The 27,355-nt window shown below is 42.1% G+C and overlaps 1 protein-coding gene across 1 annotated transcript in view; it reads right to left on the reverse strand.

Annotated features, from left to right (window-relative positions):
- Positions 1 to 458: 458 nt before the first annotated feature.
- COL4A6 (collagen type IV alpha 6 chain) overlaps positions 459 to 27,355 on the reverse strand; it is a 112,734-nt gene continuing 85,837 nt past the window's right edge. Inside the window, exons 14-45 of the mRNA XM_077786549.1 lie at positions 26,054 to 26,113; positions 25,542 to 25,586; positions 24,917 to 24,970; positions 23,547 to 23,616; positions 22,693 to 22,803; positions 21,722 to 21,871; positions 20,265 to 20,369; positions 19,268 to 19,428; positions 18,163 to 18,342; positions 17,439 to 17,622; positions 15,488 to 15,559; positions 14,977 to 15,084; positions 14,015 to 14,236; positions 13,623 to 13,784; positions 11,507 to 11,677; positions 11,279 to 11,422; positions 10,920 to 11,045; positions 10,441 to 10,622; positions 10,130 to 10,193; positions 9,563 to 9,637; positions 9,102 to 9,209; positions 8,274 to 8,381; positions 7,799 to 7,870; positions 6,407 to 6,532; positions 5,941 to 6,057; positions 5,606 to 5,767; positions 4,605 to 4,703; positions 4,197 to 4,343; positions 3,735 to 3,851; positions 2,860 to 3,051; positions 2,339 to 2,625; positions 459 to 1,788 (exon numbers count right to left, since the gene is read on the reverse strand). Coding sequence (XP_077642675.1) covers positions 1,528 to 1,788; positions 2,339 to 2,625; positions 2,860 to 3,051; positions 3,735 to 3,851; positions 4,197 to 4,343; positions 4,605 to 4,703; positions 5,606 to 5,767; positions 5,941 to 6,057; positions 6,407 to 6,532; positions 7,799 to 7,870; positions 8,274 to 8,381; positions 9,102 to 9,209; positions 9,563 to 9,637; positions 10,130 to 10,193; positions 10,441 to 10,622; positions 10,920 to 11,045; positions 11,279 to 11,422; positions 11,507 to 11,677; positions 13,623 to 13,784; positions 14,015 to 14,236; positions 14,977 to 15,084; positions 15,488 to 15,559; positions 17,439 to 17,622; positions 18,163 to 18,342; positions 19,268 to 19,428; positions 20,265 to 20,369; positions 21,722 to 21,871; positions 22,693 to 22,803; positions 23,547 to 23,616; positions 24,917 to 24,970; positions 25,542 to 25,586; positions 26,054 to 26,113 — 4,242 coding nt within the window. The 3' untranslated portion in view covers positions 459 to 1,527. The remainder of the gene's footprint in view (positions 1,789 to 2,338; positions 2,626 to 2,859; positions 3,052 to 3,734; positions 3,852 to 4,196; positions 4,344 to 4,604; positions 4,704 to 5,605; positions 5,768 to 5,940; positions 6,058 to 6,406; positions 6,533 to 7,798; positions 7,871 to 8,273; positions 8,382 to 9,101; positions 9,210 to 9,562; positions 9,638 to 10,129; positions 10,194 to 10,440; positions 10,623 to 10,919; positions 11,046 to 11,278; positions 11,423 to 11,506; positions 11,678 to 13,622; positions 13,785 to 14,014; positions 14,237 to 14,976; positions 15,085 to 15,487; positions 15,560 to 17,438; positions 17,623 to 18,162; positions 18,343 to 19,267; positions 19,429 to 20,264; positions 20,370 to 21,721; positions 21,872 to 22,692; positions 22,804 to 23,546; positions 23,617 to 24,916; positions 24,971 to 25,541; positions 25,587 to 26,053; positions 26,114 to 27,355) is intronic.

Genomic DNA, 27,355 nt, shown 5'->3' on the forward strand with positions numbered 1-27,355 from the left:
CCTTAAAGATACTTGCAAAATACACCCAAAGCAGTTGCTGATCTTTCACAATTAGGACTAAGTGAGATGAAAGACTACATTGTTCCTCAACTTCCCTGTTCATCTCTGTGTGGTTTAACTCCAGGACTTGGAGAGCTCTGACCTCCATCTATGAAGATAATAATGTGTTATGCAAATAATACTTTCATCTTTACTGATTATCATCTGCTTAGAATAGTGTTTCAGTCATGCATTAATAATAATCAGAAAAAATTTATCCTAAAGATTTTTAAGCAAAGGGGACAGTGTATTTGCAAGGCACTCCTTTGAAGTGTCCTGGAATGTCAATAGACAAGGATTTCACACACTTCACTCCAGAGGGTAATGGTAATAAGTTTAGTCCTACTGAATGAATTAATTATAGGTATAACCATACCTTTTGTCATGGATATCCCCTAAAATATACAAGGAAAATCCAATTAGTGGCACTTCTCTTTAATTACGCCCTGAAGGAAAGTTAACAGTGCATACAGTAGAGATACATTTTTTTAAACTTACAGCAATAAAGCCCAGAGGAAGCAGTATACAACACATGGTGACTGCAGGAGTAAAAAATGTACATCCCATAGCTGCTTACTCCTGTATCTACATAAGCTTGTATGCCATCTAGTAAAGGCTCTACTTTTCAAACACACACTGCTTGAATAATAAACTTGAAAATAAGTGTGCCAAAGCTGCCTCGGAAAGGAAATTTATGTTCATAGTAATAAAATGTTGGCTAATAAAGTATGGCTGCATATCAGTGGCTCCAAGGAGATAAGCACAGACCTTGAAGCCAACAGACCTGGAATATATTTCAATATAAAGCAATGAAAAATGGTAGAGGTGTTTTGGATTTATCTTCACATGAAAAATTGCATTAAGGTCAGCTGTGGATAGCAGGCTTGATTAGAACTGGTTGCCTGTCACTGGAGGAAAGAATGCTCCATCTGTGTAATAAGCAAAGCAAATAATTCATTTTTCAATTTTACTAAAATCCATTATCAACCATTAGTGCATAGTGTTTCCGAGTCACCCAGCATATCCTGATAAATTTTAGCTAGTTCTGTGTTTCACAGGAGAATGAGTCTCCACTCCCTTACACTAGACCAAATACTGTTTGCAAAGACACTAATTAAGCATAGCTCAGGCAAAGTCTCTGGATGAGTGGATGTGCCTTGGACAGAGGAGTGGTACGAGGTGTCAGCTGCTCTTCAGTCTGAGTAAGGAACTCACTGAGACTTTCTGAGGTAGCCAAAAAGGAGGGGAAAAAAATCTTCAAAGTAAAAACATAGCACCATGTTTCATTTAAAAAATGGCTTCAGAACACTGGTCTTTCCCTCCTCTGTGCACAAATTCCTGGACTTGAAACTTGATTTTTGTAGAGTTCTGGCTGTCTTGATTCACCCATCAAACACACACAAAAGAGGTTTGTGAATTTACCCTTCTCCAGTCAGTGATGTCTAATGTGGGGTAACAAAGACCGTTCCCGTAACTGTGTTTTTGTTACTACAAGTTCTTCATGCACACCTGGCAGCGGCTGACACGAGTCCGAAGCTGCCCCGCTTTCAGAGTCTCTGAGGGAGGAGCACTGACAAACTGCTGCTCCTGCTCCACCGTGGTCAGCCAGAAGCTGTACTTGTTGGCAAAGTAGTGGCACGTTCCCCGAGCACCATTGCACTCGATGAATGGAGTAGCTCGGAAATCCTCCAGGCAGGAGCCAGGCGAGACAAGGGACTGGCCTCCACCTTCCGCCCCTGCCGCAGTGTGCTGAAATAAAGATGGCAAGTTGAGTCAGCTCAAAGGAACAGAAGGAGGTAAACAGGCAACCAAAATTATACCCTGGCTATGTGTATCTGTCTCTTGAGTCGGGGCTAGAAGGCAAAGAGGAAAGGAACATACTTAGGCTGAATATGCAGGCCTAGAATAATCAAAAACCAGCTTTTCACTTGAAAGTTGGGAAAGTTTGGAAACAATAATGCTGACATCATGTTTTTCTAATAATCTTACACTAATAAGCTTCTAGGAGAATGCAATGGAAAACTTTTTCCACTGAAAAAGAGGATTATGTCAATACTGTAGCTGAATTACTGTTTCCACATTTAAAGGTTTACAGAACAAACATCCGTGGTGATACAGAACTTAGGCAGCAGTGTTACCACCAAAACTGATCAGGGCAGATGCTAAAGAGAGCAAACTCAGAGCTACAGCAACTCAGGTGATGAAGAAATGCACTGAGGCAAGAAGAGACAGTGACCTCATTAGAGAGGAGAGATGGAAATGTTTGAAGCTGCCTTTGCATTAGCAGTAGTAACCTTACCATAAGGAAGGAGTATCCTATCCAGAGGCTGCGCCAGCCCAGGGGACACTGTGGGATGGTGATGTCCTGGCTGTGCACAGCCACAGCCTGGGAAGGTGCCTCACACACAGAGCAGCGGCTGATGTACTGTGGGATCTGGACACTGTCCACGGGCATCATGGGGATGGGAGCAGTAGTGGACAGCCAGTAGGACTTGTCATTTCGGCTGGCATAGTAGCACACTTCATTGATGTTGCAGTAAATAAAAGGCATGGTGCTGAAGCGAGGCAAACATGAGCCAGCAAAACCTGGAAAAATGAGAGAAGTAGTCATACCAAACACCTGCCAAACACTCCAAGTCCTACACACCAACATTCAGCAGTGGGGATGGCACGAGCGACACAAGCGACCTCTCCCAGTGCAGATCTGCCCAAGCCAACTGCCACCAGCTCCACTACAGCCCTCTGCACTGCCACAGGATGGCTTTTTAAATGCAATTTTGAACTGTGTAGTTCATTCTTGAGAGAATTCTGTCAACTCACCCAGATCCTGGTTGTGTGCCTTCTCCTGCCCCTCCACATACAATAAGCTGTAGCCATCCCAGAGCTTGTTCATGCCTATGGGACACGGGGGGATCTGCTCTGACTGACTGTGCTTCACCAGAGTGTATCCAACGGCCGCGCTCCGGCCGGGCATTCCCGGCAAACCGAGGGGCCCCGGCTTCCCCGCAGCACCTGGGAGACAGAGGAAGAATCACCACTGCACTGTGCACATCAGCTGGCTCTGTACCCCATCTGCCATTGCTTATGGCAGCCTTGTACAACGAGGAGCCCAAGCTAAATGGTTGTTATATGAATTACTAACAGCTCCAAAAGCAGTCATTTCACAGCATCACCCACCCACTCCCTTCCTCTTTTAGTTCTCTTTCTTTGACCAACAACTCTGGTGCCAGTGTTAGGTACATCTCGCAGTACAGTAGTTCTGAGGACATCAAAGCACCACCCAAAACCTCATTCATTCATTTTTGCTATAGCACTTTTCTTGATGATATTCCTCTTCTTTCTCACTGTGCCTTTCCTTTCCTGTCCGAGCCTCACAGCTATGGTTACTGTGAATGCTTTTTAACTCTTCTAGATCTTCAGGATCATTCCCACATCCACAAAACATTAAAACCAAAAGGTGTTTATAATTGCACCTACAGAAACACCAGCTGTGACATCAACAAGGACATGTGAAAGAATTTTCCTCACTGAAGATTTAATTTCCTTCATTACAGGTACAAAACACAATACCACAGACATCCCCTGGTTTTCCTAAGGTAACTGGGTGTTGGGGAGAGTCTCTGAAGAGGCTGTAAGCAAACACAATTCTACTGTTTGCTTCTTTTTTATCTGTGCTCCCCAAATCATAAAATTACCTTCAAATCCCTGTGGTCCTGGGGCACCTGAAAGTCCTGGATCTCCAGGTATCCCAGGGGCTCCAGGTAAGCCATCACGTCCTTTCAAGCCAGATCTTCCTGGCAAACCTTTTGGGCCTGAAATAAAATACAATTATTAGTATCATTATTTCCTCATACTATTGCCTTGACTCCTGCAATCATATTCCAGAAGGGAAATAAGATGTCAGCAGCCATGCCAAGAGCTCACTCTTCACCAGCTGTGCTTATAAATAGCCACCTCCAAAAGAGACTCCACTTGATCTGTTTGTCTGTAAAAGGATTAAGAGGTGCAGCTGAGTATCACACATGATATATAATATTTGCATGCATTTTGATGGAATTATTTCCTTAATTAAAAAACCCTGTAAACATTCCTAATGCATTTGATAGTGGTTTTCTTCCAGAAGAACAGCATTTTGGTGATCTGAGTGTACTTCTTACCTGGTTTTCCAGCTGGACCATGGAATCCAGGATCTCCATCAAAGCCAGGAACACCATCAATTCCTGGCAGACCAGGTAATCCTGCAGGGGCTGTGACTTCTTCTGGCTGTGGGGTTATTCCTGGAGCCCCTGGTCTGCCAGGGAGACCTGCACATGGGGCAAAGGATGTATAAGTACCCCACAAAAAAACATACAGATTTGATGTGAATCCTGACACAAAGAAGAGAAATGTGAAATCTTTGCACATCACCACTGAGTATATTGTAAAAAGTATGTCAAGCTCTAACTTATTTCAGTCTCTAAGAAATCAAGAGTCTCCCAAACAAGCCCATCAAGGGAGTTCTGAAGTCACCCCCAGTCCAAACCAGGTACTATAAACAACAGCTTTTTAAATCCTCCAGCACTCACCTCGAGGGCCCATTTCACCTTTCAGCCCAGCATAACCAGGATCCCCTGGAGGCCCATCTTTACCTGGCATCCCCATTAGGCCAGGCTCACCTCTTGCACCTGCAAAGACACACAGTTAAGACTGGGCCTAAGCACTAATTCTGACCCACAGCTGTGGCTCTCACTGATTGCAGCAAGAGCACAGGGCCTCTGAGATGGAGGGAACCACAGCCCTCAAGGCAGTTTGTGCCCAATTTCACATTCCACAAGGGCTGCAGAGCCTCAAGACAAGAATTTCCACTGCTACCTGACTGTACTTTATTGAAAGTACTCTTCCCCTTCCTTGGGTAGCCCAGGGACAGGGTTTGGAGAGCACACATCTTTACCCTTTGAAATCCATCTCTATGTATAGCACAGAGGGATGGGATCTGCCAGCCTACAAAGACAGCAGACAGCTGCTCATCTGGCAGTGGTTCTCCATCCTGCCCTGGCTTTTGAGTTGTGTGGCATCTCTCAAACCTTGCTCCTGGAGTCCCTGTGTGCAGCTGCCCTCTGGCCTCCTTTCTAGAGACCACAGAAATCAACATGATCCCTGCCTCAGCCCAGAACAACATCTCTGAACTCCTACAATCCTCTTAGCCTCTTGTTGAGACCTAAATCCACCACACTAATGCCTCTGAACATACAGGACAGGTGGGATGAAACAGCAACTCCAGTCCTTGCCTAGAGAGCACAAGTGGGTCAACAAGCACAGCAATGTTGCAGGTGGACATCATCTACTCAGAAAAAAAAAACAACAAGATAAGAGGAAAAAAATAACTAGGGACACATTGAGAAAACCTGGAGCTGGCCCCACTTTGCTGCTTTTGGAGTCAGCAGGTAAAATCTGCAGGAGCCAAATGGAAAGATTGAGACATCAAATTCAGCTGAACGAGGAGGCCACACTAACCACCCAACAACTATTCCTACTGTCAGGATGACAGCTGCCAAACCACCCCCAGATCCTTTCAAGGCAAGATTACCTTTGAATCCAGATGCTCCAGGGAGCCCAACTGGACCAGTGGGTCCCACGTCGCCCTTAATGCCTCGCAAGCCAAGAACACCAGGGAAACCTGGAGTCCCTGTGTCACCTTGGTCAGAAGCTGGGCCAGGGGTCCCCCGTGGTCCTGGAGGACCTGGAAAACCTAGAGACAACAGAGTTAATTGGCAAAATCTATTTCTGGGGCAAGGGAAATTCTGGAGCTATCCCCAGCATTTCTTTCTGTGTGGGGAAAGACTGGAGTCTCAGCCTCTCCAAGGCTGTGAGGTGCTGAATGGTACCAGTGCCACCGTGACAAAGCTCCCAAAGCACACACACCTGAACTCCCCTCAGTGCCTGGAACACCAGCATCGCCAGGCCTGCCCCGTATATCAGATGGAAGAGAAACTCCAGGTGTTCCTGGCAGGCCAGGCAGGCCCATAGGACCAGGGGGACCTAGAATAAGAAACACAAAGTGAGGGACAACCAAAGGTCTTCATGGATCTTCACAGACATTGACAGAAACAGTGGCTGGGGAGCATTTATACTGAGGAGAACAAAGAGACATCTTGCTGCAGGAGGGGAAACAACACATATTGTGCTGTTCAGAAGAGCTATAGATACTTTCAGAACTGTGCAACCAACTGTTTCTCAAAATACAGAGCAACATCACAGATTTCACATTTGCCTGTTAAGCTTCTAGCCACCTTTGAGGTTTCAGGAATTGTCTTTGGTAGTTCTGCTGACTATGCAACCCATTAACCTCAGCTGCAATACATCCTACTTTCAGAACATCAGTATTTACCCATGTCTCCTGATGAGCCTTTTGGTCCAGGGAATCCTGCAGCTCCTCTTCCCAAGCCTGGAGAGCCTTCTTCACCCTTTGTACCTGGGAGGCCTGCAGGTCCTTTCAGTCCAGCTTCACTCAGACCTAATTAAACATGGTTAACAAATATAAGAGAGCCCATTCAAATTGCTGAATAGCAGTCAAATTATTGCAGAAAACTAGTGGTGATTTAAAAACTAGCCATTTATTACTGTCTCTGCTGTTTTCAGTAGAGCAGCTGGAATTGGTGATTTGGTGCCTCACATGTTACTCTGGTTGTGTAGAGTGAATTTAAACAATCTGTGAGATGCTGAGAGAAAAGCATATGACTGTTCTGGTCTCCCCACAAGCTCTTGCACAAGAATGGGAACACAGCAGTCCTGTGACAGGATCTGCTGCCAGATGTATGCTGAGTCTCTCACTAGGACACACCAGACTCAAGCTTCTGGTCTTTAAATAACCTTGTGGGCTCCATGCTGCAGCACAGGGAGGGAGTACAGTTTGCACAGACTTCTGCAGAATGCACACAGGCACATGTGGTGCAGGGCAGAGGCTCCCTGAAAAGCTGCAGGGAGGTGTTCAGAATGCCACTCTGGAAAGAGTATACACTAAAAGCAGCTCTCTCAGGAAAATTGTGAGGGATCTATATGCTACAAATCATTACCTTCTGATAATGTTTTAAACAAAGAAAACACAGGTATTTTTTGAGTTGTACACATGAAGTCTAGCCATTTTTATGCATAAAACAGCTGCCACAAATTTTAGGTGTTACTTTACAACATGACTGTAAACAAGACATTTTGGTAAGGTCTTTCTTCACTTCTTTACTTTAATAAAACCCTGTTCACAAAACAAAATTGCATTCCATTTTATATGATTCAAAATATGAAAAAATCCAGCAAAAGCTCCCTAAAAGCAGAATCTGGAAATGAATAAAAGAAATCAGCTTCTGATCTTACTGATGCCTTCCTTGAGCTCCATATAATGGAGGGTTCTGAAAAGCAGTACAGAAACATTTCATTGCTAAGTCCAATTCAAAGCAAGCATTTGGTGTGCCCTGCTCAAATCAAGCATCCATTAGAAAGAGTTTTATTTCATTCCATTAGTGTTCCAGAAGTGACACAATCCTTCAGGAATTCAAGGAGAACCATCACCAGAAAAGCCTCCTCAACTCCACAAGCTGCATCCTGTTCTTACTGGCATTGGAGAAGAATTAGTTCATGCACTTTCAGTATCCTGAGGTCCTTCTTCAGGTCATAATTAAAGCCAGAACTGGGTGAAATAGGGGAATTTTGTGGGAAACATTGCTCTCATGGTGGATCAGTTATATATTTCCCTAGCTATCACACTTCTACTACACGTTTCCTTTACCTGGTGTTCCAGGAGACCCTTTTGTGCCTGGCAAGCCATTCAGACCACTTAAACCTGGAAATCCATGAAAGCCTGAGGAGACATTGGGAACACATAAGTGAGCAAATGGGCAAACAATCTAGTTAGGTGGAAATGCATAAGATGGCTCATGGGGAATACAACACATAAGAGAAACCTGACCCATGGGAGCACAGTACATAGAGCTGTAAAGGCTTCCTTCACACAAGGGCCCTTCACAGAAACTCTTCCCACTGCCCTCTGCAGAACACCTATTAGTGATTCAAACCAAGTGAAAGCCCCTCCCTTTCCAACCCTTCCTCTGCTCATTCCTAGCAGCTGGTGCCTGCACAAGGTTGCCAAGAGGGAGCTCTTTCCCATGCACAGCTGGCCGGTCACACTGCCTGCCCCAGACACTTGGCCAAAATACTGCTTTTCTGACCTAAATTCTCCTTCCATGTGCAGATTGCACATCTACCTTTAGGTCCCACTGTTCCACGAGCTCCAGGGAATCCAACAGATCCTGGCTGTCCTGGGGGTCCTGGTGGGCCAGGGGCTCCTCTCAGCCCAGCATTTCCAGGGATTCCTAAAAGCAAGCAGAAAAATATTCCTGTACTACACATCATGACCAGGCTGAAACAGCTCAAGCTCCATCTTAGAGCTTCTGTTCCTGCACTTAAGTCATAAGATGAGTGAATAAACTACTATTTAAATAAAGCAAAATCAGATCCAAATCTCTTCTCATGTCACCATTAGCATCACATTTATCAAACTATTAGATGGAGTTTTTTTTAATCATAGCAGTGACATTCTTCATCATCCACTAAGTAACACATGAACAGTTCACACACAAATAGATAATTAAATTGGTTTTGCAAATAAAACACTTCAGTAACAACTTTCACTGTTCTTCAACTTTCGATCTTGATTTACATTTGGGAATCTACCTGCTAATTACCCCACAACCCAAAGACACTTGTAGGAATTTGTCTGGGTAGGTTTGGCTCTAGAGAGGGAACAGACAAAAACGTAAAGGTGTAAAGAAGCTGCTACTGCTTTTATCTAACTGAGATCTTCCCTATTTGTTAATGGGATTCCTTTGGGTTTCAGTGTTGCAGGCTTCAGCATATTTGACCAGCAGGACAAGGTGACACTTTACACTACTGTCAAAGAAAATTCACGTTTTCTTGCCAAACTTCTTGTTTAAGCCTCAGCTGAGACAGACCAAACAGGGCTAAGGAAGCATCAAGGTGAGGTTGTCATAGTCACAACATGAGCTGCAGAACTTAGGTGCTCAGTCCAGTACCTGCTGGGCCTTCTTGGCCAAGATCTCCTGGGCTGCCTTTGGGTCCATTCACCCCAGTGTTTCCTGGATAGCCTGGTTCACCCTTGAGTCCTTCTCTCCCTCTCTCTCCTAAAAGGATATAAACATAAAGTCAAACTGGAGGAAGGCATGAAGAGGGTGAGAAACATGGTATGCTGAGGTTGCAGCACTTGTGTTTGCTCAGCCATTGCCTGGGCTCTGGGCTGGACTCCCAGGGTGCCAATGCCAATGCAAGTTCACTCCTCAAGAAGTGAAGTGAACCCAGCATTAGAACTGGGCTGGTCTCAGATGTGTTCATTATCATCCAGATTTGTTCCCATCTGGATTGCATACTCCTCAAATCTCACTTTCAGCATTACAAAAATACCCAAATTTGGCAATGCCAACCTGTTTAGTCTCTAGAATTTTGTGTTCTTGAAGTGACCAACCAAGGCCTACTTTACCTGGAAATCCTGGGTCTCCTCTCTCTCCTTTTGGTCCAGCAATGCCAGGAACACCAACAGACTCTCCCTGTTCACCTGGAAAAGGAAGGAAAGGCCATCCTGTCATTGCCTGTGGACATCAGTTTACAGGGCTTGTTTAAGAAAATAAACCTTGCTATATTTCAAATTCATGGTGCAAACAAAGACAATAGTAAATAATGCACCTGAGTCTGACAATGCTTATACCCATCAATGGATGCAGATCCACTAATGCAAATGCATAAGATAGACATTTACAGGTAATTGCACAACATCCTGCACTTTTGACACAAGGAGATGAGAGAAAAGGGTGCTTCTTGCACTGTCCAACAGGCTTCACACAGTGCTGTGGCCAAACTTTCAGAGGACTATAAGGCATTTAGGTTTGGTATAGGTTTTGTCTGAAAGAAGCCTCTTACAAGGGGATATGTACTAGAGCCAGTCACTGGAGAGCACTGGACACTTCCAAAACACTGCTTATTCCTTTGTGTCATTAATATTTGGATTGTATATAATGAAAGACCATATACTCTGTGAAAGATTTTTTACCCTTTGGACCAGGAAGGCCAATAGGTCCTGGGAATCCAAGTATTCCTGTGGTGCCATCTGAACCCTGAAAGAAACCAACCCAACCAAAATTAATCTTTGCTTTTTATTCTTGCCATTCCAAGCTTGGGTCACATGGAATAACAGAACGTAAAGGTGTAGGAAGAAATACTATGTATAATTCCATTTAATCTGTAAGTTTTGTAAGGAAAAATTCTGCCAGGTTCTGCTGCTGTGCTACAGGAGTATAAATTAGAACACAGAGTTTTCCAGAGAGCACCCAGAGAAATGATGACACTTAAGAAGGTATTTACCCTCTCTCCTGGCATTCCTGGAAATCCCATGATACCATGTGCACCCTTCTGCCCTGGCAGGCCAGGTTGTCCAGGTGGACCAGGGAAGCCTGGGTCACCTTGAAGACCTCTCTCTTTGCTTGGTGACCCAACTGGACCAGGGAAACCAGGCTGTCCACGGCTTCCTGAGATTCCTTTGTCACCTGGGTAATACAGAAGAGTGGAATTTCTTTCACTAATACAGACATCCAGCTCATTTGGGTCAGTCAACCTGTTAACCTAAACTCCCCTAAAGAGGAAGAAGGGATGGCATTAGATCTACAGAACAGAACTCCAAAGGAAAACTGTTTTCTCAAAATTCAGAACTGCCATATGCAAGTCTTGCTAGAATGGGAATGGTAGAACAGAAAACAGTAGCACTGCAGGCACTGCCAAAAAGACAGACCATGCTCCACTGATAACAGCTGATACTGGCAACTAATTGCAATGTTGTGAAATACCTCTAGGTCCTGGGAATCCTCCAAGTCCAGCTAATCCAGGATCTCCTTTGTCTCCTTTGATTTGCAGTGCCTGTTCTGAAGTCCCAAGAACAGGAAGACCAGGTGGACCTATATCACCTCTGTCACCTGAAGAAATAAAAAGTCATGACAGCTTCTTGCAAAATAATGTAGCAGAGAAAAAAAGAACTTCCATGTCTCTTGATGCAAATTCATTACTACTCTTTGGTAAACAGGGCAAAGTATTGAGAAAATAGAAGATTACAATATTTAGAAGAATAATACCAGACACAGACATCTCAGAATTGCCTCCTAAGTCCCTCTGCTGCACAGCCAGCAAAAGCCATTCAGCTGTTTCTCACCTTTTTGACCTTGAAGTCCCACAACTCCTGGACTTCCTTTTCCTCCAGCTGTGCCAGGAGTTCCTTTAAACCCATTCACTCCAGGGACACCAGGAAGTCCTGGCATGCCAGGGAAACCAAGCAGGCCAGAAGATCCTTTCTCACCTGCAGAGAAATGTTGAGAATCAAAAAGGGAATATCAGTCTGTCCTGGTACACTGCACACCCACCCTGGGACTGAAACACCTACCTTTTGGCCCAGAGAAACCTGGATGTCCATCTTGACCAAAACTCCCAGGTGGCCCTAGCAATCCTCTTTCCCCAGGAGATCCTGGAGCACCATCAAGACCTGGGAAGCCTTTCATACCAGCAGGGCCTTGTGGTCCTACATCCCCAGCCACACCTTTGACTCCAGGAGGTCCTGAATCAATAGAAGAAAGAACTCAATCAAGGATATTGCACAAAACTAGGCCAGTTTGTGGCAGCTTCCCAAGCTCTTTAAACACAGCGTTGTTTTTAATGACAAATGGACCTTATGGCACATGCAGCCTACTAGACGGCATAAAGCTTAGAACTGCAAAAGCATTAGTCATCTAATAATAAAATACCTACAAGGAGGGTTACTGCCTACATCACTACACAACTGGCGAGAGTGAAACCCCTTATTTTGACCACCAGACACTGACCTGTAATGCACAGTCTTACCTTCATCATCAAGGCAGCCAAGACAGAATGGGGAGCATCATTAATGCCAGCTTCTGCTCCCTACCCCATGCTCTGGGTGAACCAGAGATCAATCAGCTAGACAGGCTTATTTTCGTAAGTTCTTTTTTTCACCTTGGTAGTTGAGCTGTACTTCTCAAGAGCCAATTGTTCACTACAGGAACAAGCTCTCATAAAACCAATAATACCATATGCACTATTTTGCCTCTAAATGTTTCCAGCTGAAGCTTTGTAATGATTTTCAATTTTAAACAAAGGCTCAAACCATTGAAAACAGAATGCTCAGATCCAAAGTAATGAGGAGAAGGAAAACTCAGGTGGCTTCTGAAAAATTACATTTGCTGCAGTAGCAGTCAATATTTGAGGTCTGTTACACTCAGGGCTTCGTGCTACAGCCCAGCAGTTTTTTAAGCAGATGAAAGAGCTGCCTTATTTAAGAAGACAAAGAAAACACACACACACAAAATCCCTGCATATTAATGATTTTCTTATATGCTTGAGACTTTGCTACTGTCTGAGCATTCTCATTACAGTGGTTCTTTGCCACTTTGATTAGCAATGATAAGGGGTATCACCTATGGTCAATGCAATCCTTGTAGCATTAAAAGCTGGGTTGTTAGTCCATGAGCTTTTATGCTACACTGCATTTTCTCACCTTGACAGCCTATGTGAAGAACCCATTACCAAACAGTGTGACATCAGAAATGGAGAGTTGATGACAAATGGAATAGAAACATGGTGAAGGAAAAAACAGACAAAATATGTAAACGGAAAGAACCAGGCTGCTAAAAAAATTAATGATTCAGGGAGACAACAGCTGCAAAAAAAATTAGTTATTTGGAGTTTATCGTCCTAGCAATGGGAGGTTTTTAAAAACAGTTGAAGAAAAGTCAAATATGGCATATAGACCATAAATGTGAAACAATAGAGAGGCAGAAGGAATGTTAACATTAAAATTTTAAAAAATTCAAAACTCTATAATTTCATGTCAAGTGATGTTACTGCTTTCATTCATTTGTTACCACAGTGCTTCAGCACTGTCATTCTATGTCAGAAGAGCACTTTTACATCCCAGACCATCATCTACCAATTCCCAGGTCTCTCTTTGCTTGATTCTCAAATCTTTCATATACTGTTATGAAACACTGTAGTCATTGCAGCTTTACAGATATCACTATACTCAAGTGGTGAGGATTTTTTTCCTCTGAAGTGAAGAAAAATAAACCTCTCATCTGCCCCAGCAAACAGAAAGACAGGGAAGACAAGTGCTCATCCTGATAAAGTCAACAACTTTTCAATCTAAATAACATGTCAAGCAACCTCACACAATAGAAATGACTTGTCATGAAAAAGGGAAATGAAGATTAGTCAATGATACAGCCAACATGTAAGAGCAAAAATGTTAAAAACATCATGACATTTAAGTTGTTTTCTTCCATCTTTCTGCTGTACTTCCTACAGTATTGGGGTAACGTTTCCCAGCAGGAATTGCCCAGCAGAGTCAACAGGCTCACATTCTGCACTGTTCCCCCTAACCTAACCAGGGGTAGGGGCTCACTTCAAGCAAATGCCAAACTTCTCCCACACTTCAACACCACAGAGCTCAGCTCAGCCTCTTGTCTTCATTTGAAAACACCACATACCTGGTGCTCCTGCAAGGCCAGCTGACCCCAAGGGTCCTGGTTTTCCCTTAATGCCAAAAGGGCCCCCAGGGCCAGGAGGACCTTGCAATCCAGGAACACCTGAATATCCTGGATGACCCTGTTCACCTTTAACACCCAGGAGGCCTGGTCTTCCATCCAGCCCTGGAAACAGAGATAGGAGTTTAGAGAACAAATTAAGCAAAATTCATATTTTAAATTAAAAAGTGAGTTTTGATAAAAGCCTTTGATTTGCATTAGATTCTAACAGACAACCAGCAAACCACCATCTATGAGCAGAGGAGTTGCATTGTCTTAAAGTGATTGGAAAGAGGAAGGCTATTTGAAAGAAAAACAGTTTGATATTCCCAGATACAAGCAATACCAGTGCTTACCTTTTGGTCCTGGAAATCCAATATCACCTGTAAGCCCTTTATCACCTGGAAGTCCAGGTCGGCCACGCTCTCCCACAGTTCCACTCTCAGCACCAAATACATCTCCAAGAGCTCCTTTTATTCCAGCTAAGCCTGAAGGACCCATTTTCCCAGGTAAACCATCTGTTCCATCCAGTCCTGGAAGTCCTCGTGAGCCTTGTTCTCCTCGAGGTCCAGGGAAGCCTTAAAGAGAAGATCCATAAGAGTCACTCAACAGACAGACAGAATACTTCTTCCAATAGCATCTCAAATAAAAAATACATTAAAAAAAATCCATTAAAGAAAAAGTTGGTTGAGAAGTGGCAAAATATTTCAGTACTGAATTAGAATCAATAATTGGTGATAGAAAGATGAAATTGTTGAAAGGTTTAGGTTTTTTGGACCTTCTGTTTTTCAGGAAAATAATACTGTAGAAGTGTGTAGTTGCAGCTATATGAAGCATTCCAAGCTTGATTTCGCTAGATGGTAGGTAAAACAAAACCCCCAACCCTCATCACCTTTTCCTCTTGGTCTTTCTTTACATAACCATCAGAAATTCCTATGGCTAAAATGAGCCCAAGCACTGTGTATAGTGTGCCTTCACCAGAGTACCACAGGGCTTAAAATAAGTGTTACACTAAATTTGTGGCTAACCCGGAACAAAGTATGTAACAATGGTCTCTGGAGAAACAAACTCTTGACTGTTCTCTTTTCTCCCAGTAGTGATGCAGTGTGACAGGCAGGTGATAAACATCCTGAATATTTCCTGTTTTCTTCCAAGCTGCAATCACTTGATTGCATTTGCAAGGAGCACAGTGGAACACTCAGTGGAGCATTATGAAGGTATGAGGCAGAAGTGACCAAGAAGGTCAGATAACTCTTTTAATAAAGTATTGTACACATTGATCAGACAATAAAAATAACTCCAGCAACTTCCCTCTTACCAGGTTCCCCTTGCAAGCCTATTATTCCTGGAGATCCTGGCTGTCCTTTAGACCCATGTAATCCAGGTTGGCCTGGAATGCCAGAAAAGCCTTTGCTGCCTTTAGGACCTATGGATAAAAATATATTAATTAATAATATCAACAAAAAAATAGCAGAGGACAAAAACACAGCACAAGAAAACAGGATCAAATCTTTTCTGCAAAGCTGGTGCTGGATACACAATTTAAGCTAAATAAAGTCTCAAAGCTGTAGCTGTTCACGGGCTACATAAACACAGAAGCAGGAGGTTTGTGTTCAAGGCTACATGAAGATTAAAAAATGGTGCAGTTAATATGATCCTCCATGGGATGTAAGCCTTGTCACTTTGGGAAAAAAAAGGACATTGTTCTTCCAGCTAACCCTCTGGAATAAGTATTGCTTGGAGGAGGATTAATTGGGAGGTATTATCTTCTTTGTCAATAAGTGCTGCTTGGCAGTCAGTCAGTGCATTACATCACCTTGTGTCCCTACCTGGCAGTCCTGGAAAGCCGGGAGTCCCTGGGGGCCCGTATGCTCCAGGAACTATGCAGGGCAAGGTGATACCTACAACAAAGAAACACTGAGGTTGTACCCTGACTCTGCCAGTTTAAGCCAGTGATACTGTGTTATTGCCTTTATCTTAATTTTCTTATTAAGTTGTAGTTCTGACTTGGGATCTCTCACTGGTTTGCTTTCAAACTAGTACAAAGTCACAGACTCTTAAAATGTTTTTCCTCATTTTCACAATAAGGCCTTTCAATCTGGAAAAATAAGGAATGATTAAAAATAAGGAATTATTACTTTTAATACCCACACACATTTCTTCAATATTAGATGAAATTTATTACATCAAAGGATGTTATATATTTTAATATATGCAAATTATTTCCTAGTATGGGAGGAAAGGTACACTCACAAGTTTCCTTACATATCTCTATGGAGGTGCAAACTGAACTGGTTAATGACTTACTCCCTTTCCCACATATTTTGACTATAAATACTCTCCTACACAAAGGACTGTTGATTGTTCCCAAAGCATTCATGTAGGACTCATAATAAGCTGGCTTCTGATGTGCTCTGCAGAATAAATGGAGTTCACATCGTGCACAGAGCATTTTATTTTTACTTATCTCACAATGCAACTTTAATTTAGTGGATTCTGTAGGAGAAAATTTAATGAACAAATGCATAAGCATTCACAACTAGGAATTAGTAAAGCATTTAGCATGTGACTTGAATTGGAAAAAAAGCTTATGCAGACTGTCCCTGGGGGACATTAATGCTACATCAATACAATGGACATCTCCTCCCATAACAACAAGGCAACCTGACACTGGTGTGAGGTACTATCCTCATCCAGCACATCTGGCAAACTCCTGGTGCTGCCCTGGCCTTGCTCTCACCTCCCTCTGGGTCTGAGATTCCTCTGCCAACTCTTCTCACTGTGGTGGTCTTACCACCAAGGGTTTTGAGCTCAGAGCATCACTTTATCAGTCCAGAAATCTATGCCACTATATTATGCCTGCAAATACATTAGTAGCTCTGGATTTTTGACGCAGACAGAATTGCAAACCTAGAAGCCCAAGTATACACAGCATGCAACATACACTGAAAATCAGCAGTGACAAAGAAAAAATACTGTTTACCTTAAGTTATATTTAAATGGCTGACATGGAATCAAGACACTGGGACCAGCTTTCTGCAGTCATTTTGTAATGAAAACATTTTCCATAAATGTTTAGACATGAATTTCCATGTAACTAAATTTGAGAATGAGCATAAAACATCATATATGAAGTATGATCAAACCCATATTTACTTACTTTATCACATGTCATTATGGTATGCTTTAGGTGCACATAATGACACACCAACTGAGCCAAACTATAGTACCTCAGGAAGCAAACAGAGCCCGGAGCTGGTTGCACAAGTCTTAACTAAACTCCCTACCTGATTGTCTTGACAACCTCTTATTCATCCACACCTGGTCATTCATACAATGTATTAGCATTTCTTCTTTTAAAAAAATCTGGGGCTCTTATTTCAATAAGAGTAATAGCTCTGAAAACTGAATCAGACACCTCAGATATCAGTGAATTCCTATTTTTATTAGGACAATGATTTAGGTGTTTTCAAAAACCTCATTTCATCACTCTTCCTAACTCCCTTGGGTATAAAATGGCTTTCCAACAACAGGGAGTAGGTCCATCTAATACTCTTAGTATTTCAGCACTGCTTGAGTATTTATTGCTTATTATCTGTGTCCTCCTGAACATAAGAAATCTGTGACTGCTATGTGAGGCCTGGTGAGCTCACAAATGAGTTTCAATTAATTTAAAGAGCAGTCTTTAGCCTAATGCAATCTTCCGGCTTGGCCACAGGCACAGCAGTAAATTGAGTACCATTTGACTTGCAACTTTACCTTTTTTAAAGTAATACCTACCTGGAGGGCCTGGAAGGCCTGCTTGTCCTGGAAACCCATCCATTCCACTGTCACCTGGTGGTCCACGAACTCCACTAGGGCCTGGGTATCCAATGCCAGGAGAACCAGTTTCTCCTCGATGGCCCTTGGAGCCAGGTAATCCTGGCAGGCCTTTTTCACCTGGGAAACCCAGCCCACCATCACCCTGTGCACAGCAAAGACAATTACAGTTGAAAGTCAAAGGGAGGCAGAAAGAATATCCACCACTATAATTTTTTTAAGTGTGTAGGAGTTTGGTTGGTTCTGTGCAAGGTTCAGGTGAGCCTGAAAAGATATATAAAAACCACTGTAAATGATCCATCTTTATTTTAAAATGTAGCAAAACTTGGTGACTATTACACAGAATATTTAATGTTGTATTTGCCAAAATGCAAATACTACAGATTCTGAAAGACATTTACTTTCTCTTTAATTGATAAGATTTGGCTGTGATTTTTTTATTTCAAGGTGTTATTTTTTATTTCAAGATTTCACTCAGAATAATGTCTTTTGTCTTTTAAAACTCAACATAGAACAGCATTATGGTCCACTGAAGTTTATCTTTTAATAGAGGCATTAGGAATGCTAATTATTAATCCTGACCAAGACAAATTTGTGTTCAGGGACTGTGAGCTTTTTATGTATTTGAAGATTTACCACAGGCCTAATCAGGTCTAGTCTGCCAGACCTGGCTGTCTGAACTTACTGGAGGGCCTGGTGGGCCTGGTAAGCCTGGAAGTCCATCCCTGCCTGGAGCTCCTGGGATGCCTGAAGGTCCTCTGGGTGCTGTCGCACCACGGTCCCCACGAGCACCTTTGACTGTTGCATAGGATGGATCCCCTTTTTCTCCCTTAAGACCTGGAGGTCCTTGCTGACCAGCTGAAGCCTACAGACCAATAGATAAAGAAAAGGAACATGCAGAGAAAAGGCTTTGATTCTTAAAAATGTCATACGAGGACAGGACACAATGATCAGAAAGAATCTCCAGAGGGTTTCCTATTGTATACATTAACTTGGGAGCAGAAAGAGGCTGGTTTGTTTTCAGCTGTTTCTACTGTCACTACATCTCCACAGTGGCAAGCCAAACCTTGGTAATAGGGACAGTAATCTGGAAACATTACATTACTCATGATATAATGAGACCCAAGTAATGAAACTTCTTCACTATTGCTTGGTGTGCTGCACTTACTGACACTGATAGAGATCCTCTGAAGACAAATGGCTAGTATCTTTATGGACTATGATTTTCAAATACTTGCAATGAGCAATGCTCAGCACTTTGGGAAATCCTATTTGTTATGGTCACTGTTTGATAAAAAACAGAGCTCAACTTTCATTGATGTATTTAGCATACAGCAGTTAGGAAGCAGACTCCATCTGTGGTGCACAGTTTATATAGCTATGAGCAACGATGTGGAAAGATCTCCCTGACTGATTTTTCAGATCTTCTCTCCATGTACATGTACAACTGCTTCCCCAGCCAGCCCTCACTTATGAAGAGCCCCAGGTCTAATCCATGAATGTCTACTTCTAAAAAGTCCTGGGATGAATAACTCTTACTGCTTTTCTCTTTACTGATGAATGTGCAATTCTCAGAATTTAAGAACCATTTGTTTTCCCATTTTTATAGCTGATAGTATCTCTACTTTCAGTTTCTTTACACAGATCAGTTTCTAAGTGGTTATGTTTTTTTAAATCTAAACAAATAGAAGCAATTGCGAAAATAAAAAGTGTTCTTTCATTACATTCAAGACCAGCAATTGGACATGGCCACAATTCACAATAACCAAGACAAACTCTTCCTGCCTTACCGGAGGGCCACGCAGTCCTGGTGCTCCCACAGAGCCTGGGTCTCCACCAATGCCCTTGGCACCAGGTACACCAGGGCTTCCTGACAGACCTGGAGGGCCTGAGATGCCTTTTAGGCCAGCTCTTGTAACTCCTCCATCACAAGCACAATCACCTGCCTCTCCTGGAAAATAGTCAACACTCCAAGATGAGTTTCATTTGGATAAAGACTCTTTTCAGTTGCAAGAGCTCAAAAAGCACTATTTGATTCAATGAAGACAAAGCCATTCTCATATGACATGATTTTATGCCTCCTCTGCTCAGGTAATGTGAATGGCAAGCAAGTGGAGCTCAGGTTTTCTCCAGTTTAATTTCCATGCAATGCCATCACCAAATAACCATGTGTGGCATGAACCTCAGCACTTCTAGACCTCTTGCCAAAGGTTTAAACTTTCCTAAACAGATGGGGAGTTTTAGGGAGATCTTTTCCTTTTTTAAGAGATTGTTATCAGAGAAAATAAATCCATACTCCCCCTCACAGTAGCTTATAATGACCCCCTGAATTGTTACTGGTCATGGACCCAAACAATCACCAAGCACAGTGATATCTGTGTCATCATGGCTTTTGATGCTGGTTCTGTCACACATTAAGACTCAAATTCTCACTATTTTTAGTACAGGGGAGAATAAAATTAAGTTTTTCTATCATTTACATCATTTTTGTCTATTGCAAAAAGCAGTAAGATTTTATTTCTAAGTCTCATGGCTTTAAAGAATAACTTACTTAGGTAATTTTCTGTGTATGATATGTTGATCAGCTTATTTGCCTGAGTAGAATAAGAAGAAATAGGATTTTACTGACAGTGCTGGGCACATCTCTGTCTAAATTGCAAAGGCTGTTGGCTCCTTCAACTCCTCCTGTGATTTGTCATAAAGACATCCCTTAGGATATTAACCACATGTAAATATCCTTCAGCCCCATGACAGCTGAAAAGCTCTCTCAAAACAAGAGTCAGTTACCTTTGTAGCCTTTTGGACCCAAAGCTCCTGGCAGCCCTCTTTGCCCAGGCTGCCCTGGGGCTCCCGTCCTTCCACTCAGGATTATCACTGGGGAGAATGAAGGGCCTATATGCAGAAAGAAGGCAAGGAAAAGCCATGAGAAGGCTCATCCCCAGCCCATTACTGACTTACAAAATCAGTGATGCAACTGGCACCAGACAAAACTGCAACTGTGGACATAACACAAGGAGATGGATCTTGGTTGGTACCACCCACAGTAGTTCTGCAGCTCTCTGCCACATTTGCTTCTAGCTCTTCACACAGAAAAGTAAAAGTTCTCTCACTGTGGATCTAACAGTTTCATTCCTCTACTCTGCCACTGCACTTTTTCACAGATTTACCAGCTGACCAAAGAACTCACCAAACTGTGGACACGTAGTGTAAAGAATGGTAAATGACTTTCATTCAGTGGCTGCAGCTCAGGAAAGACTAAAGGGCAAAAGGGTTAAGGGGACTTTCCCTGTCCCTCAGTTCATGTCTGCAGGATTGTTGTCTACATCTCTTTATATGCTGAATGGAATGAAACATAGGTTAACTGAAACAGCAGCAGAAAGAGATCAAACATAATCTAAAACTACACTGTCTGCAAACCCTTCCCCTCTGTGACAACAGTAAGATGGAGTGCTGACCAGCACCGTCTGATGCTCCATGGAAACAAACTGCAGCCATCAGCTAAACACAGCCACAGGAGCTTCACAGACTCTGCAGAAAAGTGAGCCAGATTTGACTAGCAAACAGTTATTGATGAGAGAACTCTTATTTCTTCTCCATAGGAAACCATTTTATCAGACCATGCTGGCTGGCTCCATCACTGGAGTGTCCCCTGTTCTGAAGGGCTGGCTCTCAAAAAAAAAACCAGCTTATGGCAGAATGGTAAAACACAGTTCTGTAAACTCAACCCTGATCCTGTAAAACTCACTTTCTGAGGAAAACAAAACTATGCCCAATAATTTAATCCAGACATCCATGCAAATCAACATGTAAAAATGGTATTTCCTTAGGTCTGAAAATGTCTCTTCAGACATCCTATCTGACTCCTGGTACCCAAACTACCAGCTTACAAGACAGACATTTACCTCAGGTGTTCATAAGGATCATGGTCTATTCTTGACCTAAGCCAACAGGAAACTAGCCTAGACCTTCAAAGTCCTTGGTGTCATAAAATGTGTCTACACAACTTTGTGCTTCAGTCTCTCAAGCTACCATGCTCAACAATAATTAGGTCTATTGTCTTATTTTATAGGAGTGTCAACTCATATATATAAGTTTGTGAGCTGCAATCACAGTGAGGTGTCAGTCAAACATGTACAATTTACAGATGAATAATACTTGCTGGCAAAGAACTAAATATATAAATAATTATTTACCCTATTTCACTCTGAATGTAATACAAAAATAGATGTAAAAATTCTACATACGTGGTGAACCAGGCAATCCTGGTGCCCCTGGCAGACCTGGTAAACCACCTCTGCCAGGAGGGCCTGGTATTCCAATTGTTGCTCTTCCTGGTTCTCCCACTTCACCCTTCACTCCTGGAATACCTGGAGACCCTCCAGGGCCCATTCCATCTAGACAACAATGACACAATGAACAGTTCTCTAGCAGCAAACACACTGAAGTATTTTTAATGTTAAGATAATTAGCTTTGTACCTTGAACTGTAATCATGTTAGGGCAGGACAATACATAATTTTACACCAAGGAAAAAGTACTAATTGGAGAGACCAACTGGCTCCCATTTACACACTCCTTTGGTGATCTAAAAAACTTCACAGCACTGCACTCAAGTCCCTATGATCAATCAGACAATTTACTATGTAAGACTGAGGGGGGTTTATTTTCTGATTTTCTTGGTAGTGTAGTTCCTAGTCTCTGAATTATTGCAGGCTAGAATTTCCCAGATGACATTCAAGTGAAACAAAAACTTTTGAGTGAGATCTTGGACGGGAAAAATAGGTTGAACACTCAGTAGATTTATCAAGCCAATCTGTTAGCTCTTTATTGCAAATATAAAAAGTCATTAAAAGATTTCAAAAATATTTATTATAATTTAAAAGGTAGGAAAAGTTCTTCCAACCAGCACATTCAAAATGGAAATTAAACCACAGCCTCCTGCATACACTTCCACACCAAATATTCACACATGAAGAATTACCTGGTCTGTAATAATTGTGGCACTAATTCTGCTCCCACCCAAGTCAACACAATTGGCTTCCCTATGTGCCATCCCTGCCTCCTATTTCTCAGACAGCAGCCTGAAAAGCAGCCAGCTGAAGGATCAGGGAAAGACTTGCTCCAATACCTTCACCATCCCCAGGCCACGACCCAGAAACTTCTCCACAAACTCCCAGCAAACAGCCTGCCAAGAGCACTGGGAGCAGCTGCTTTACCTCTCTCCAGGCCTGGAAACCCTGGAGCCCCTGGAAGGCCTGGTAAACCAATGATCCCTTCATCTCCTGGAGGACCAGGTATTCCTGGGCTGCCAGGGTCACCTGGGGCACCTATCAGAGAAAGAGGAAAACAAGGAAGAAAATCTCATCAGAATTTCTGCTGAAATACTGTTCAGTCAATTACTGTAGTGGCCACTCATCTCTCAGATAGCAAAGGCTGCCAAGCTGTGAGCAGGAAGTCTGTTAGTCAAAGTTAATAATATCGGGAAAAATTCCTCCTGAGCCGTTACAGAGGTTGTTTCAAACTTGACAACACATGAAGGAGAAAGAATAGGAGAGACCATGCAATGTCCCCTTACCTTTATGGCTTCAGAGACTGTTCTCATGCAGGCCTCAGTCAGCTGTGGCATTAATTAAGCTCACTTTTCTCAGTAATATTCCTACCTCATTGGACAACAAATAACAGCAGAATGACATTTAGAGCACCCTTTACCATGCAGCACCAGGAAGCCATTTTTCCTTGGTACAATGAAGACAGATTGAAGTGTGTCTACACAGCAGACACAGCACTCGCCCATGCTCATATACAGTCTGTCTGTCCCAGGCAAGACATTTCATTCTGCCTTGAGAAACATCATTCTGCAATGTGGGAATTAATGCCTTTCTTTAAATTCTAAGGTATAAACAAAGAACAAAATATATGTGTAGCCAAACAACACAGAAATATAGAAAAAATAACAAGGGATGGAATAGACCCAATATATAACGTGGGGAAAGTGTTAACACACAGTGAGAAAGAAAGTTGGATCAGAAAAAGTGCTTTATGAGTTCCAAAACAAAATGAAAATGTGTACCTGAAATGACTACACCTTCCCTGTCAATAATGACAGGTGGACCTGGGGGACCGATGTCACCTAATTCACCCTGTGAAGAAAACAGATTCGTACCACACTCAGATGGGTGATGGAGAGCAGGCTGCTTGCCAGGAAGCAGACTGTATATTATGGTACCAATATCTGCAGCCATTCACTGAGTAACCATCATTCTCTGTCTTGCTGAAGAATTCACTTTGTTCTGCTATTCATAATCATCTGCTGTCCTGACTTACATCGTTCCTGTCTGATGAAACTGATGGCTGCTTCAGATAAGATGGCTGCTACTGACCAGCTATCCTCTGAAGGTCTCCAATTACCTCTGTAGGAAGCACAGACATGTATACAATGTGTACCTGAAACCAGTGTTCCTGACTAGCATCAGGTAGATAATACCTGTTCACTCCTGTAATGAAAGCTGCTATGAGCTATCTCATTTTTAAAAGCTTTCATCACTGCAGCTATCTGTTGCCTTGCAATACTGAATTTCAATAATAGAAGCTTACAGAAAAACATATTCCTTCATAAAATCATCCAGGTAGAACAAGCAAGCTGTGACAAACTGCAGTGTCGTTCCTTCTTCTCACTGACACTCTCAAAGAGTATCAGATCCTCTTTGAAATCACAAGCAGAAAATTTGACTGTTATCCAAATTGCCATCATATTTATCATATAAACGCCACGCAGTGAGCCAAGGCAGTGCACACTTGGCTGCTTCTTCCAGTAATACTTTTCTGTACAGAAACATCTAATACTACCTCTTCCATGTACTCTGCACAAAACATCCCTTCAGTACTTGCATCTTACAAGTCTGCAATCTTGGTGGCAGATCAGTGTTTCCACAGCAAACTACTACCTAATCATTTTCCATTCAGTGTCCAGCTGTCTGACTGCCCAAATTGTAAGATACCCAGAAAATGTCTGCTATGCATCACCTATATTTAATACAAGAAATTGAACATGTTCTCAGGCTTGTCCATACTTGTTGGTCTGTGATCCAAGACTTCTGATAACCTTGGCAACTGTCTTACCATTGACTTACTTCCACCTAATCCTGCCTCAGCTGTGCAATAAATATGGCATTGGTGTAAGGATAAAGGAGACCAGAAAGGATACACCTACAATTCTAAGTCATGAAGTTCAATGATTAACATTGAAAAGTTATTAAAATACCCAAGCATTCATGGCTCAGCAATTACTCATTTTTGTGCTTAACAATAAAGTGAATGAGGAACTGAAACATCTGAAAACGACAGTGATATAGGGGAAAACAGGAGGTTTGATTGGAGCAACGATAGTTATTTATTCATATAAAATGCCTTTAAAAAAACAATGATTTGGTGAGAAGTTACCTTCATGCCTTCTGCTCCATCCAGTCCTGGATAGCCTGGAACACCTGGATGGCCCTGCAAAATCCCACAAGGGAACGATGATACACAGTGAGACAGTAAGTGACATTATTTTTCAGCTGAGATATCTGCAGAGCCTGGACTCAAATCACAAACCAAATTCTTTGTCCTACCAAACATTTGAAGAAGAATTAAAGAAAGAGAAAAATGATGGCATCGATTTCTCAGCACTCACAAAATATCAGAGCTACTTCAGGCCTCCTTGTGCTGTGAAGATGGTAAGAACTCATGAGCAGGCTGAAGGTGTGCAAATCAGGAGAAGACCTAGGAGTTCTCACAGAACTGTAGAAATGCTTGCAAAATGAAACATTCTTTTCCTTGTCCCACACATTTTGACCCCACTGTTTTCCCTTCTAAAAAATTATTGACATCAAAATATTCAAAGTAACACTGGGAGATGCAGGATCTACTGAATTTGTACTTTCTACTTAGCCTAACTATTTCAATAAGGCTGGTATATTTATCCATCAGAGATCTTGAAGCTACGATATGAGGAGGTCAGTAGATCTTAAGCAGTTAAAGGGCTTCTGTAACTCTTAGGAACAGTAAAAAATAGAAGAAATTTCACCTTTCTCCCTGGAATTCCTTCAGATCCATCCCGTCCCAAAAGACCCTAGAACAGCAAAGACATTAACTTTTAGAGGCTCCATCTCAGCTTGATCAGGCTTCAAATATCTCAGCATCAGAGAATCAAAAGTTAAAATTTTCAAAAGGAGAAGCTACCACTGCCTTTCTTATCTCTCAATTATTAACAATAACAACGTAAAGAATTTAACAAAATAACTGATAAAGCAGGCTTATCTTATTTAATCACTGTTTTTCTAATTGGCAGTTCAAGTTAAGGAAGTCATGGTGTCTCAACTTACTAGGAACTTAGGTGTTACTTTGTAATCACAAAACCAATAAATTTTAGTGTGGTGAAGACTTTCTAGCAGACAGTTTATTCTGCACACACACAGAACAGAGTATCTTGGTCTTCCTGTTGCACAAGAGCACATCACTGCAGGGAATGAGTCTGTTGATGAAAGGCCCACTTCATGTGTTTGAGAAGGCATTTAAAGACCTGTTGAAGTTACCTACCCTGCCACCTGGTAAGCCAGGCACACCTTTTTCTCCTTTCTCTCCAATACCTCCAAAGCCCTGAGGAAAAATATCAATATTAAATCTCTGTGATCTGTTTGGAATTGAACAGCACATCCCTAAGTAAAGGGAACACAAACCTATTTATTTATAAAAACAGTACAATAGCAAGACAAAGAGAGCTGATTGTTTCTGCTGGGACTACTTTGTCCCAGAAAGAAAAGCTCCTATCAATCAGACTTGGCAGCATGTGCAGTACAGTACCTGCCTTATTCCCCAAGACTTCTATCCATTTAAACCATGGCATATATTTCAGTAGCAACTGCAAGTGACCCCATGTTACAGGCAGTAAAGGCCTGCCAATGCTACTCTGTATTCTATTTTACATTGAGAAATTCTTTCAATTCTCATTTCTTAACAGCAGCAGCTCAAGGGAATGCTCAGGGCACGCTTTTCCATTTCCAAAGCCCATGACTGACACAAAAACAGCATTTTCACACTCAACATATGGAAATGTTTGGTGGCTTTCCCAGTCAGCAACAAGTATCAAATCCAGAGATAGAACACCAGGATTTAATTTCAGCAAGAGTTACAGTAGTTAAGCAATTTCCAGGCTTCAGTTTTAAAATATCTTATGGTTGTGGTTAAGTTTGTACATATGTTCTATTTCACCAGCTTCAATGGGTCTCTTGTGATACATAAAGCTAAGATGGAACACGTCCAGAGAGGCTAATAACAAACTGTGCTTCATGTACAGGTTTTTCTTGCACATATTTCTCCTAAGAACATCTGTACACAGAAGAAACTGGCAAACAATTTATCTTATTAGTCAGAAGTTCCCAAAAATATTTATTCCCTAAACTTATTGTAACAACCTCCGTTTACAAAATGTTTTAAGCTGGGACATAGCTCTCAGGAATTCAGGGGTAAATTGTTTTTCTTAATTCATACAGAGAAGATGCAACACCATGCGGAGCCAATGTGCACTAATATTAAACAGCCCATTTTAACCGGGTGTATATGGATAGAAAGAAAGATCTGCATGTGCTTTACAGTGTTAAAGTAAAATAACAAAATATATGTGTAGATATAATAAAAGGGAAAAAACTAGGATTTTAAAACTGTGGGACAAGGAACACTGCCATCAAGTGGCCATGCCACAGGTAGAGCTCCAAGCAAGTCTGCTAACAGCAGGCTGCAGGTACTGAAATCTGGGCAGCTTTGCAAGTCTGTAGTAGGACAGCATTTTATTCTTTGTATCTACAGGATAAAAAACTATCAGATTACAGTTAAACTCTTCAA

This window comes from Lonchura striata, chromosome 14, assembly GCF_046129695.1.
Source record: "Lonchura striata isolate bLonStr1 chromosome 14, bLonStr1.mat, whole genome shotgun sequence".
In the NCBI taxonomy this organism is placed as follows: domain Eukaryota; kingdom Metazoa; phylum Chordata; class Aves; order Passeriformes; family Estrildidae; genus Lonchura; species Lonchura striata.